Genomic DNA, 15,073 nt, shown 5'->3' with positions numbered 1-15,073 from the left:
TGTATGTGTGTGTGTGTGTGTATATATATATATATATATATATATATATATATATATAATGTTATCACAATGTCAGCACTGTATGTTTCCATACAATGGTGAAATTAGTCTCTGCATTTAACCCATCCACCACCAGGTATATATAATATCTTGTACTGGCGTCCTGCCTTCCATTTTTTTCAGTCCCAAATGTTTTCAGTGAACAGAGGGACTGGCGCTGCTGTTCTTTAGGTTATGAACATTAATTCAAACCATTAGAAACGTAAAAATGTAAATAAATGTTGAAGTTGTGTAGAAATATTTAAATTTTTACTACAAGCTGTAAAAATCCTCGGTTATAATCTACCTTAGTCTCTCCAGACTGGATTGTTTTTGCAGATTAGTTTAGTTTTCCCATTAAAATCAATTGGCAGCATTTCATTTTAGTTTATTAAAAACAGGTTTTATTTATTTATTATTTTAACTTCTGTCTGACTGAGCAGAATTTAAGAAGAAAGCACTTCGCCAGGTTCAGAGTCAGGACTTTTGTAAGGTTGAAAGTAGTTTTCGTGTTTGTGGCGGCGTGCCATTTGTCAGGCCTCCAACAACGTGTAAATTCATCCTTTTTGTTTTTTCACCTCTTTAATGCCGTCAGTGAAGTGTGACTGCTGTGAATGGCAGCAGGCGAAGCCTTCAAATAAAGTGGGTGTGCAGCGTGAAAAGCCTATCAGGCCGGCTCTCAGTGAGACGTTAAAGCAACAGGACAGGCTGATGAGAATAAATGGGGGGGCCGCTAACCCGCGAGCTTGTTCACTCTGCATGTATTCAATTTTCCAGTTCAGCCTTTTTGCCTCAATCTGCGTCCCTTTTTTTGGAGTTTGCCTAAAATGAAGCATTTTTCCTCCTTTCAGACTAAATACTTTAAAATATTCTGCAGCCCTGAAATGTGTGACCAAATTTCAAGTCAAATATAGTCTAGCTATGTTCAGTTTAGCTGGTTTGACCTGGACAGTGCACATTAATATACGTTTCTACAAAAGCATCAGGCTTTATTTTCTTTATCTTGAAAAGAAAATTACAAAAATTTAAAAAAGCCAAATCCTAGCATATGAGCAACCTGGGCTCGAACCTGCAGCCTCAGGATTATATGTGCACTGACTGAGTTGACCACTGAGCTACCATGGACTCTCAAAGAGATAAATAAAATAAAATTAATAGGCCTGTTGTTATTTTAATTAATTGACTTATTAATTTATGTAAGACAATTTTTCCAGTCACCAGCGGCAGGGCTGCGAGAGCAAGGGGAGGTCACAGGTAAAGTCCATCCTGTAATTTAAATAATTATTTTATATTTAGTAATTTCATTTATATTACTATTGTTTTGTGATTTATTTAATTTATCATTTAATATAATACAACTCCTTAGCAGTGCGGTTGGCCATAACACCTAATGCTCTCAGTGCAGACACGTTTAATGAAGCGGTGACCTTCAATAATTGTTTCTGATCTTCGTGTTCAACTTTTTGTCTTTCAAATAATACGTTTTAACAAAACTGGTCCAGATGACCTGATTTAACCTTTTTTGTTGTTATCTACCTGGATGATTGAGCTTACAAACCTTCTTTCAAATAAACTCTAAAGGCTTTTATTTTAATGAAAGGTGCTTCGTCTCCATGAGTTGAAGCAGTTTTGAAGGTTTCATGGCCTCGTAGGAAAGCTGGTCGCCATCAGACCATGTGAATCAGCTGATGTGATGAACCCATTTATACGTGACCCGGTTCTGAGCCGGGGACCGTGGTCTAAAGGACCATTCAGAAGAAGCATAAAGTGTCGCAAATAAACCAAAAGTTGGTTAAAAAAAAAATTTAAGTCTTAGTTTCTTCCCCAAACGTGGACAAAGTTGCTCTGGTCGGTTCGTCAGGGATCACTGGTGTGCATGCATGTCCAACAGTCACTGTGGAAGAGACGGCACCCCCTGGACAGGTCTCATGTCCATCACAGGGACACGGAGACGAGATGGTGTCAGGATCAGTTAAAGGACAGGAAATGAAAGAAAAAGCAGCTGACGCCCAAAGAAAATCGTTAAAGTGGTGCTTAAAGAAAGGATGGAGAACTGTTGATCAAGAGCAACCCCCCCCCCAAAAAAAGACATGACTTCTGTTCTTAAGAGTAGAAGTGGACGGCTGTGGCTGAGTGGTTAAGCAATCGCTCTCCAATGCTGGGGGGTTTGAGTCCACCAGCAGTCATGTTGAAGTGTCCCTGGACAAGACACTGAACCCTCAGTGCCTCCGATGTGTGATTAGTCTCTTTAGAGTGATTGGTTCAATTAGCTTTGCAGAGATCTAGTAGAGTGCTGTATGAACGGGTCAATGAGGCACAGATGGTAGTGTAAAGTGCTTTGAGTATCTTGAAATAAGATAGAAAGGTGCTTTAAGTACAGTCCATTTACCATTTACTTGAATTGAAGGTGTTTCTCTTCCCATCGGGAGCCTTTTCTCAATTCAAAACAGGAGAGTGTGTTGTTCCAAGTAGAGATGCACGATATTATCGGCATGGTATCGGTATCAGCCGATATTGGCGATAAAGTTAAATATCGGACATCGGCCATTCCATCAAAATAACAAACCGATATAAAAGGTGCTGTTTATATATATATATGTTATACATATATTATAACAACATATATATGACAATCCAGTGACAAGGATGTCTGCAACGCCAGCACAACGTTATGACGTCACGCGTGCCGTTGAATTTAGATTTGTGAAAATTTACAAATTTGCACTGTTCGAGCGTTGTCATGTGTTAGAGAGATTAAATGTCACGGCTAATTTTGACATTAAACATAATCCAAGTTGAAGCGTTACATCATTTTCAGCCCCATTTTTGGCATCTGCATTTGGTAGCAGGTCAAACTGACAAAGACCATGCAGAATAATGTAGTGTTTTAATTCCAAGCAGAGAAAGCTATGTAGACTCTGTAAGTAGGTCTAGGGGGGAAAAATATCAGTATTGGTATCGGTTATCGGCCAAATAAGCGTTAACATATTGGCATGTCGGAAATCGGCCAAAAATCCAATATCAGGCATCTCTAGTTCCAAGCTTTAAACTGGTCTAAATGCTCCGTTTGTTTAGCTACATTCAGATTAATCTGCTTCAACTACAGACGACACGTCCAGTTGTTTTATTAAATTAAAACGTTTTGATGTTTTTCTGTGCGGCGGCTCACTGAATATACACCAGAATACCAAGAGCATTTTACACAATTCAAAGAACCAGGCTGCTTGTACACAACATATAAATTGATTAGCTGGGATTTCTAACTTTTGCACAGCACTGTACAAACATTCAATTCAACGTTTTATTCATACAGGTTAGTCTCAGTGAGCCTCGAGGACTCATTTACAAGACATGTTTGTTTTAGACAGCGCTGCTTTTAATGTTCTTTTAACGGAAAGATTAAGTTTGTACGTTCCGTATTTCAACATGTATTCCTCCTAAAGTCATTAAAGTTCATCTCTCTCGTCCCACATCGCGCTGGGTCGGCCCGGTCTTGCAGCCTTGTGCCATGGCGGCTCCAAAGTGAAACCACCCAGGAGACTTTAGGTTTACCTCCATCCCGTCTCACCTCTCCAGTTATCATCCTCACCACGTCTTGTGAAAGATGCCATGTGGGAGTAAAGAATTATGCCTGCACAACCATTGGAATTGTCTTAGTTTAATTAATCTGTCATGTTTCTCCAATTCTGCTGATGGTTATTTTAATTTACGGCCTCGTCTCGTAATGAGATTTGCAGTCGAGTCAGGAGGAGCGACGCACGAGAACACACGATCGATTAGGAAACGATACCCAGGCTTGATCACAGCGTGTTGGTGTCAGAGCTTATCGTCCCTCAGGAGGGGGCTCGTGCTCAGGTGTACCAGGTGTTTTCTTTGTGCGGTCTTTCCTCAGCAGCAGTGGGGCCAATAATGAGAATTTTATGTCCCCGTTTCTTAAGGTCTGCGGTTTCCGTAGAGTTCAGACATGTTGACAATAAACAGCCGCGCTGTAAAATAACCTTCACGGACAAAGTTATGACTGAGCTGCTGCTGCAGACGAACTTCTGCCACTTTCCTGCCACACTACACAACAGACAGCAATAAAACACTTAACTAGCACACTAACCAAAAACAGGTCTCTCTGGAAAATTAGTCCTCGTGACTCAATGAGACAACTTGTATATATAAACAGTAAATTAAAAAAAAAAAACGGACTGGCACACTAAATTATATTACCATATTTTTCAGCCTATAAGTCATTTTTTTATATAATTTACATGCCCTGCGACTTATACACCAAAGCGACTTATTTTTGTTTTTTTTCCCCATATTTATAAACCAAATTTTGGCTGAGATATGACCCTTTTCATTCATTCAGACTGAAAACATTGAACACTACCATTTTCAGCCGCTAGATGGCACTCGAGTAGTATGGCATGCCGTTGTGTCATGTAATAGGTAAAAGTGGCTATTAATGACTCAATTGGCCTGCCACCTTCATCCAGCTCGCCTGGAGCAACCGTCAAATCAGCTTAATTTTGCTGCGCCACCCCGGTGAAATGCAACTAGTTTGACCATTGAAGTACATTTATTAAGTAAAAGTTCAACTGAGACGCACCTTTGATATAATGTCGAGCAAACAAATAATTGTTTTAGATGCTTATCTTGTTAAATTTTGAAAAAAATGCACAGCGTTCCTCCTTCCTGATTTCCTCCCTCTGCGCACTCCCGGAGCACCGAGGCTTTAAATACTTCTGAAATACAGTTGATTTGACTGTTAAAGTCCTTTTATTAAGTAAAAGTTCTGTCTGAAACATACCTTTACTATAAAATCAAGCAAAGAAATAATTATCTTTAGGTACTTATCTTGTTACATTTCGAAGAAAAGCACAGTGAATCGTCCCTCTACATGAGCTCGCTTCTGCAAATTGTCTTTTGAAACGCAGCTGATTTGACCATTAAAGTGCATTTATTAAGGAAAAGTTAGACTGAGACACACCTTTGCTGTAATGTCGAGCAAACAAATAATTGTTTTTAAGTGTTAATCTTGTTAAAGTCCTCCCGTACACGCTCCCGTTGCCGCCATTTGGCAGCCAATCGATTTTTGGCACACCGGCCCACATTTCCAGGTTGTCAACGGTGATGCATAATAGATGCGACGTATATGGTGAATCAACATACGTATTTGTTTTTTTTTTCCACTTTATTAGACATATTTGGACTGATGCGACTTATAGGGCGATGCGACGTGTACGGCGAAAAATACAGTACTGTAACATTTGTGGCTATATCCAGATACAAGGACCGAGGAGAACAGATACCAGACTCAAAATGTATTTAGAGTTTATTTACATAAATCATTCAGTGAGGCCAAGAGGGAGCTGGAACCCTGACGAACAAGGAGATAGTTAGTGGTCTGTCAGCAGGGGCGATAATGTTGTTGCTGCTCTTTCTTACATTAGAGGTAGGAGTGGGGAGAATTGACTCAAATGGTTCCAGGAGAAGAAGGTGCTCGTCTGAACGATGGCAAGAGATAGACAAGTGGTAGGAAGGTGTGGAGGCACAGGAGAGCTCGAGGTCCACAGAGGAGGACATCAGGGATTGCTTACATTTGGCAGGTAATGCTCCAGCGCTGACTGGATGTCCTCTGCAGCCTTTTATGCTCCTCTTGTTCAACAAGACGATGATCCTCAGGCGCTGCTGGTTCGAGTTAGCTGTGGCTGCAGGGAGCTGGCAGAGCAGAACTCCCACAGTAACAGAACAACAGGCGACAGGAAAATATGTCAATATTTTAAACATTTGTGCTTGAAGTCTTTTTGTTTTCTAATGAAATCCTCCATAAGGAATAATTTCTTGTAACTTTTGCCATCTAATCTTTAAATCATCGTACCCGGTGAGAGAAACGCCAAATTGAATCATATTAATAATTAGTAATAATTAGAATCAGATTATGTAGGGTTTTGTGGCTTTTGACTCGTTGGTGGAAAATCTTAAATAGGAGAAAACCTTTTGAGTGATCAGTAAAGTCGTGTTGCAGCTCATTTATTTACAAAGAGCGTTAACTCTCTTTTCCAGAGCTGTATTTGTGGTGTAAATATTTTAATACTAGGAAATTGTAAATATATAGCAGGCTGACAGTCCAAATTCAAATAAATTCCACGTATAAATAAAGTTGCCATACTTGTCACCCACCTCTTGCACGTCAAAATTTAATCAAAGATTAACTACAATCCGTTACAGCTTAGAGTCTGTGCTGGAGATTATTCTCAGCTACTACCACGCAACAGTTTAGTTAAGTATTTCTAAAACTGGCTGAACTGTAGTCTTCTTATGTTTGCTAACGCTGATTAGCTGCGGCAGCTAATTTTAATCAGGTCAACTCCAAAAATGAATCGGGTGTGGATGTATCCAGTTTTTGTTAAGAGGCTTTGTAGCAGCAGACCTTTGAAACAGACAAAAAGCAAAAAAAATGAATTATTTTAAATGTATTATTTTTTCATTTCATAAAAATAAATAGCCGTATTTAGATTAAGCTTGGCGTTTTAAAATTCTCTCGCTGTTTTCTTTTCTAAAAGTTGAGCATTTTGTCGCTCGTTTCTCAGCATTTGTTGCTTCTACCTCATTTTAGACGAACCTCAACCTCATTTTCAGCCGCGCCGTCCACTCAGTTCGCCCTGTTTAAAGATCAAATGTAGACATTAACCACATTTTTATTGCACATTTTCACAAGAAAGTTGCAAAGAAAAATTTAACTAATGTTCATTTTCATATAAAGGCGCCTTGGTAAAAGTTAAACAATACTAAGGTTAAACAAAAATTAAGATTTCTAATTAAATCTGCCTGATAATTTGAATTTGTCGGATTATTTTGTTCATTAATGACTAACCTTTATTCTGTTTGACCCCTTCAGGTTCCTCCACAAAGGATGTGGGACCATCTCTGGGTCTAAAGAAGTCCAGCTCCCTGGAGAGCCTCCAGACAGCTGTTGCAGAGGTCACCCTCAACGGTGACCTCCCGTTTCACAGGCCCCGCCCACGCATCATCAGGGGGCGTGGCTGCAACGAGAGCTTCAGAGCAGCCATCGACAAATCGTATGACCGACCGGCTGCCATGGAGGAAGACGACGAGGGCATGGAGACGTGTAAGATGTCAGAATATTCAGTAGAAACGTGAAACCGGTGCAGGTTTGTTGGAGCCACGTTCGAGTGGAGATCCATTTGGTCAAGAGGCACATCAGTGAACCGCAGCAGGTCATTTCGGCCTGAAAACGGGTTTGAAGTCTCTGAATGCATGATTGACCTCAATGACGTTGCATTATTGTTTGCTAAATGATCCCAACTCTAACAAAGCTACTATCAGGTGTCAGCCACTAAAACTCTCCTCCGATCTTCATGTGCATGAGCGTGACAGCATCCTGACTAAAGCTTCACATCCAGCAGCTGGTTCGATCAGCGCTTGTGGCGATGGCCGTGTGACGAGTCCGGGCGTAACCTCAGCTGCGTCAGATATTAAAGACATTCCTCTGTTAGCCGGGGTCATCACATACCAAGCTGCGCTGTGATGCACAAATATTACACCAAGAAATAAACGTTTATTTTAGCCGTTTGGTTTAGGAAAAGCTTATGAAAGCATTACTTTTCATTAATTCTGCAGGACTGAAGCACAATGCAATGAGCAATGATAAATCGACATAATACCACAGATGGTTGTTACATTAAAGTGCTCAGATTCCAGCACTTTTCAGCTGTTTTGATTGGCTAACACTTTTAGAGCCACAATAAAATATTAAATAGTGTGTTATTTATCAATTAAGTCTGTGTAAATTGGTTGCTAAAGGTTTCTGTCTCCTTACAAAGCAAAGTTCTTCTCACACTTCTCAGACTAATAAACCATCCCAGGCTCTTGTAGTTTAGAGACATGACATAGATTAATGTTTATTAGGGTTTCTTCTGTTCATATGTGCTATAATGTGTCTGAAAAATCACATTTCTATTGGTTAAAATAACAATTTCTTTCCCATTCTTTCTCTGCTTTGGCATCTTTAAAACTGTCTCTTCAGTGGAGGAAGACACGGAGGAGAGTTCACGATCAGGCAGAGAGTCTGTGTCCACCGTGGCCGACCAAACGCCGCTGTCCGGCCCAGAAAACCCCCTGGTCAACGGCACCAACCGCTCAAAGGAAGAGAAGAAGAAGGAGAAGAAGAAGCAGGAAGGAGGGAAGGAAAAGGAGAAGGGAAAACCCAAGAAAGGCATGCTGAAGGGACTCGGGGACATGTTCAGGTAAAACAGCATCTCATTGTTGATAGAACAAGAAAACATTTTTTAACACAAATCAAATCTGCTGCTTTCTGTAGAGCCACAGGAGTATTGAACTTGTCTGAACGAGGATTCAAACTATTATTAGCTTTCAGAATCTAACTGAGATCTAACTGATCAATGATCATCATCCACTGCAATCAGTTGTTCCATAATGCCAGGGGGGGGCGGTTAGATAGGCTTAAGGGGCCGGCATACTCCATCCGAAGCTGAACAGTCGACTCGCGGTTGCAGGAAGTTAATTTTCACACACAGATTTCATAGTCGACGAGACACAGAGTTCATGAGAAACCCCTCCCGCTGCGGTATACGTCACCACACGGGTTTCTTCCTGCCACGGTCTCCGCTCCATCCCTGCATCCGACGTTTGACCTCTAATCTATCTTGAAGAGTGCCTCGGTTCTCAGCAGATGGACTCCTTCGTGTGGAATGTCTGCACACTTTCCATCCTAGAGGAGTGTTGCGCTTTTTCACCGTCTTCTTGTCTTGAAGAGTCATGCAGATGAACGTCTGACCACGTTTCAGCGTTAACAAACAACCCCACAAACTTCTGACCAATCAATCAACACTTTGAGCGCTCTCCTTTTGAGAAAACGTTCGGCCCAGGCCTTGTGTCGAGAAGAGGCAAACAAATGTACAGCAGTCCCCTCACTTATTGCGTAACATTCCAGACACCAAAGCTATAAGTGAAAATCCACAAAGTAAGGACGTTATTTTTATTTTAGTATTTATATTTTAAGGCTTTATAAATCCTTCCCTGGAGCTACGGTTACTGAGCCAATCAGCGCCTGGGGGCGAACTGGCCATCAGGAGCACTGGAGCATTTCCCGGTGGCCTGGCCCGCTCAGTGATCACCTATGGGCTGGACCAAAGGCTCGGTTCGGGTCGCAATTGTTTTTTTTTTAATAAACAATCCATGCCACTCACTCACGTATGCCTCACTGAAGCTCCCTGAGTAGTAGTGATGGGGAAAGATAGACCCGCCCCCTCCTTTCTCTTTCTGAGGCCGTCTGTCACAACATTGCAGAGAGTCCAGCCCCTTGCCAATCACTGAGTGGGCCAGGTCACCGAGAAATGTCGTGGTGCTCCCGATGGCCAATCCGCCCCTCAGCACAATGCTCTGGTTGGTCCCCTTCCATCAATCAGCCAATCGTGTGTCGTGTACTATCTTACGTTGAAAACCCGCGAAACAGTAAGTCCGGGAAAGTCAAACTGTGAAGTAGCGAGGGATTACTGTATTCTGAAAAGATGATGTTGGGATTTTTGTCACGCCACCACGTCAGCGAGAGCCAATTAAGAACTGCAAGTGTTTTCTGTGAGGGGGGGGGGGATCAACAGGACAAAAGTACTAATTATACTCCAAGATTACTTTTGTGGATTATTTCCCCCCACCTTCTTCTTTCTTTGCAGCCATGATTGTTTTATCTTCTTTTTTTGTTTTGTCAGCATGGCTTTTATCAGATATAAAGTATTTTATTAATAAGCAGCAATTGTTCCCAAGTTGTTGGGGTTTTTTTTTTTGTATGTGTGTTTTATATTTTATATTAAGACATCATATGTTAGGAATAAAATTGTCATTCCTTGACGTCACCTGCTGCCTCGCATAAAAAGGTTTTCAACAAAAATCTTGTGCAGTTTGTAGCACTGGAAGTACACGTTGAGGATGACTCTCAGCTACTACCACAACAATTGTAGGCTATAAGATAAGATAGAACTTTATTGATTCTGCAGAAAATTGTTGTATTGTGTCACGACTATTTCTGTGTTTTCTATCGTTGATTAGCCATCTTGAATTGGGTTGACTTCTTAATAATTTGTAGATGTAGATCCGTTGATTACTTTGAGGTTTCATAAGATATTTTGCTAACACACATGCACACGCAGACACATAATCGTCCACCTTTTAGGTCGTGTGCAAACGAGTTTATCAAGATACTCCCAAATGCATTTATAAAAGTCAAGTTTCATGCTTTTAGTTGAGGAAAAAGTTACGTGATTTAAATCAGAACTGCTTTTAAAAAAAACGTAAAACAAGCAAACGTTCAGAGCATTACCAGAAAAATGTGAAAGCACAAAAACCTCCCTCGTTGTGAGTTTGACAGGTGACGTGTGGGCGCTGCAGTTTAGCGCACGCTAAAGTGAGCTCTTAGCTAAAAGCGTTCCTCCAAAGGTTTGAAAATGTGCACGTTTCAGTTTGTGTCAGCCTGTCGTGATGAAACATGCTAATGATTGCTGTCCCACAGCACAGACAACAAAGTCTCTCTTATTTTTTTATTCTTCAAAATACCGCCGCGTCACAGTGCCGAGCGCAACGAGAGCAGGTTTGATCCCGGCGGCGGCTGCAAGGCGTGGCAGGAGCTCCTGGGCGAAGCAACGTTTTGGCGGCAGAGAGATCATACTTTGATGTGTGGATGAGGGGCGGGGCTGCAAACCTGGAGGTGTCAGAGGACCGTGTGTGTGCGTGATCGACAGTGTTGCCACAGCCTGACCCTCTCATGCCTCGGAGGCCTCACTCTCAGTCCCGATCAAAGCATGATTACCAGCAGCGGCTGCCAGCAGCGCAGCCTGCCAGCTCTGCAGTCGGCTCCCTCACTCTCTGATCATCACTTGGACTCAGCAGCAGCACCCGCTCTGTTAGCCTGGCAGCTGCTAAGACGCTTGTTGCCCAGAAATGTGAGGGCTGCACTAATTTTTTTGCTGAGGTGTGTGTGTGTTTGGATCTCTTCCCATCATGAACAAGTGAACAAGCCTGAAATCTCACTGTTACAATCTTTATGGTGTGATGCACCAAGAGCCACATATGAGGCTTGTTTGCGTCCCCTTTTCTGTCTGCTGACGGTTTTCTGCAGAAGCTCGAGTTCAGATCTGTCACGGGTGAAGGGACTCTGATGGATCATGCTCTGATCTTGGTGGTCTCAGCTGCTGGTGAGATCGTATTCATTGTAATCTGTTGCATGGAGCACCAGCTGAGTCTACAGCTAGTTATGGCTTGCAGACATGTGGCAGGAGGTTCTGCTTTTAAAGAGCAACAGTTTGAACTTGGGATACATTCTGATTGGGAATGGGCGCTTTAGACGTAAACACTCTTCAGGTTTTTCAGTCATCTGATTATTATTATTATAATTTTTTTCAATATTTATATTCTATCCACATGCCGGTTACTACAATCGTAAGACCAAATCACATCGATTGGTGCTTCTCACTTTTATTTATGCAGGGCTAATTAATGTAACTCAACGAGTGTCAGAACAAGCAGTTTAAAAGCAGAGAAAGTTCTAGTGAGGGCTGTCTTTTTATGACTTAGGACCGTCGTCTGTTTCGTGTTCTTCGTGTCCCCCGTCGCAGAGCAAAGAGATGAAATTACTCCGTCCATCCATGCTTGTTGTGAGCACTATAACTTAAAAAAAATAATAATAAGTGAGTTACCAACTTCCATTTCGGTGTGTGGCTACATCTATGGTAAGAAGGTGCCTTTCGAAAATTGAATTGCTACGTGATAATCCAAGATGGCTGCCACCGTATATGTACTGGTATAGATGTTAACTTGTGAGCTGTATACTTAAAAAATAAGCAGCATGCTGACTTCCATTTTGTTGTGTGGCTCCAGCCAACCGTAAAAAAAGGTCCAAAACTTAGGTTGTCATATCAAAATCTAAGATGGCCACCACCATGTGTTTGTGCACGTATATGTAAACTAAACTAGCCACCCCGATCATTTGACGAAGCTATGCTTTTAGTTTTTATATTGCTCAAGAGTAATACCTCATTTTTTGCCTTATAAGTCGCATCAGTCCAAATATGTCTAATGAAGTGGAGAAAAAACATAAATACGTTGCGTCTATTACGCGTCACCCTGAGAACCCAGAAACGTGGGCCGGTGTTGTGCCAAAAGATCAATTGGCTGCCAAATGGTGGCCACGGGAATGTGCACGGGAGGACTTTAACAAGAATTTAAAGAGATTAACACTTAAAAACGATTGTGTTTGCTCTAAATTATAGTAAAGGTGCGTCTCATTCTACCTTTTCCTTAATAAATGCACTTTGACGATCAAATCGGCTGCATTTCCAAAGCCGAGAGGGCCACAGAGGGACGACTCGCTGTGCATTTCTTCGAAATATAACAAGCTAACCACCTAAAGAAAAAAATTCTTTGCTCGACTTTATAGTGAAGGTGTGTCTCAGTTGATCTTTTACTTAATAAATGCACTTCAATGGCCAAATTAGCTGCATTTCACTGGGACAGCGCAGCGAAATGAAGTTGATTTCACGGTTGCGCCAGACATGATCCCGGAGCTGGACGAAGGTGGCAGGTTATGGCATGCCATTGTGTCATGTAATAGCCACTTTTTACCTATTACATGACACAACGGCATGCCATACTACTCGAGCGCCATCTAGCGGCTGTAAATGGTATTGTTTTCACTGTCAGGACGAATAAAAACGGTCATATTTCAGTCAAAAATTGGTTTATAAATATGGGAAAATAAACATAAATACGACGTGTTGGTGTATAAGTCGCAGGGCATGTAAACTATGCAAAAAAATTGCGACTTATAAGCCGAAAAATACGGTATTTTTTCAAATTATTTGAGGTGGCTGAAGATTAATCTATTATGACCAAGGCCACCATTGGCCCCCCTCTGGCTCCCCCTTTGCACCTGGCGATGGATAAAATGCTCTCCAGGATCCGTCACTCAGCGCTACCTCGAACAAGCAAATAAAAAATACACTTTTTTCTTCTACCCACTTAAATATCTTTCTACAAAAACGTAAAGATTTACTTGCGTTCCCTGGTTAATTTTAATAAAACAAATAAAAACAATTTTGATGGTTACAAAATTAATGCCAAACTTTCTTATCTTAATGTGGAATGAATTGCATTTATTAACTCTAAGCCTAGGTTTATTTTAAAATTAACATTATTTCCACGTTGTGTGTCTGAGCTGGTGGAAACAAAGTCAACACTTAATTTTGTCAATTCTAAATTTTTATGACCTCCATGTCCAAGCAGACACCGGTGACACCATTAAAGAGACTTGTTTTTGTTTGTTACTCCTAATAAACAGGTTCGAATTGACACCTCGGACCATCTGAATGAATTACTTTTCAAAATGTAAATTTAAGACCACAGAACTCGTCGACGACTCTTTATTGATTACATCAGACCGCTGCAGGCCTCTCCGTGCTCTGAATACGCGATGATAAAATTCTCTGCTGTCTCGGTTGATATTCTGTCTCCTCGGCGAAGTTTTCCCGTGCTGTCATAAATCTCCGCGTGTGTTTGCGCGCATGACAAGGCTGTTTTTAAAGGGCTGTTAATGAAAGCTAGTGGCGTGGAGAGAGAGCGTGTCAGGCGTCCCTCGCAGAGATCCATCACTCCTGCTCTTAGCGTTAGCTTCAGCTGTCACTCTGAGCGTCCCAGACAGCTGCAGCTACATCCATCAGCTGATGGAGCGTCGCTTCGTCTTCCTGCTGCGGCTTCTTCTCCTCCGTGTTCCCATCGCCAGGTTTTTCCCTCAATGTCACCCCTGTCGGTCGAGGTTCATGACTTTAATAAATGATGTCATTCCAAGAAAAAGACAAAAAGCTTACACGCGGGTTAATTTATATGAGACACTTTTTGTTCAGTCTCTACTATGTCAGTGTATTTGTGCCAAATTAAAGTATACGCCCAGCAGCTGATGTGTTATTCTCACCTGCCGTCGCAAATTGTGGGCAGCATTGTTAGCAAAATATCTCAGCTGCTGGATGGATTTTAACAAAACTTTCAAAAAACTAATCATTTGATGCACTTAGCTGATTATTTTTGATCCAAGACGGTCACCACAGCTAATCTGTAGCAAACACAAAAATTACTTCAGCTCAGTCAAATTTCCCGATTATTGAACTAACATTTGGTGTGGTAGTTGCTGAGAGTCGATCCCGTCGCATACTTAACGGATCACACAACATCTTTGAAACTTTGCCATCCGAGTCAGAAAGTGTTCATTCCTTCAAGGAATATTTCTTCTTATTGTAACAAACGTTTTACGTCAGATCCACAGATTGGGAAAAAAAGAAAAATCCTAAATTGATCTTTTGATCAGAGTTTTCAGATCAGAGTAGTTTGTTGAAACACGACGCAGGGAGCCTCGCCTGGGCACATTCTAAGAATACCTTTTGTAATTTGGTGGTAATAAAACGAGCCGTCAGTCTGATGTTGTTATGAATAAATGTTACGAGGGTGAAAATCATTAAACATCAACTGTGGTGCAGGATCTTTATTATCTTTGTTTGTTTCATCCAAAGGTGGCACGGTGGCTCAGTTGACTTGTCAGCAAGAAGGTCACTGATTCAAATCCCAGACCGGGCCTTTCTGGGTGGAGTTTGCATGTTCTCTCCGTGCATGTGTGGGATTACTCCGGGTACACTGGTTTCCTCCCACAGACCAAAAACATGCATGTTAGGCTGACTGGTGACTCTAAATTGTCCCTAGGTGAGAGAGAGGGAGTGAACGATTGTTTGTCTTGTTTGTCTCTATGTGTCCCTGTGATGGACTGGAGTCCTGTCCAGCATGTCCCCCGCCTCTAACATAGTGATGGCTGGACATGGGCACCAATAACCCCTGAACCCGAAAAAGACGGCACGGGTAAAGATGATTGGATGGATGGATGGATGGATGGATGGATGGATGGATGGATGGATGGATGGATGGATGGATGGATGGATGGATGGATGGATGGATGGATGGGATGGATGGA

At 41.7% G+C, this 15,073-nt stretch overlaps 1 protein-coding gene across 3 annotated transcripts in view; it reads left to right on the top strand.

Moving 5' to 3' along the window:
• Positions 1–15,073, top strand: part of LOC119415252 (partitioning defective 3 homolog) — a 369,801-nt gene that overhangs the window by 263,560 nt on the left and 91,168 nt on the right. For 2 of the 3 annotated variants that reach the window (XM_037682421.1, XM_037682420.1), the window contains exons 19-20: positions 6,929–7,159; positions 8,078–8,297. In XM_037682421.1, coding sequence (XP_037538349.1) covers positions 6,929–7,159; positions 8,078–8,297 — 451 coding nt within the window. The remainder of the gene's footprint in view (positions 1–6,928; positions 7,160–8,077; positions 8,298–15,073) is intronic. The other variant, XM_037682423.1, reaches the window with a different exon arrangement.

This window comes from Nematolebias whitei, chromosome 9, assembly GCF_014905685.2.
Source record: "Nematolebias whitei isolate Nwh7 chromosome 9, NemWhi1, whole genome shotgun sequence".
NCBI classification, from domain to species: Eukaryota; Metazoa; Chordata; class Actinopteri; order Cyprinodontiformes; family Rivulidae; genus Nematolebias; species Nematolebias whitei.
The sequence above is the reverse complement of the archived record's forward strand: the minus strand, read 5'-3'. Positions and strand labels throughout refer to the sequence as shown.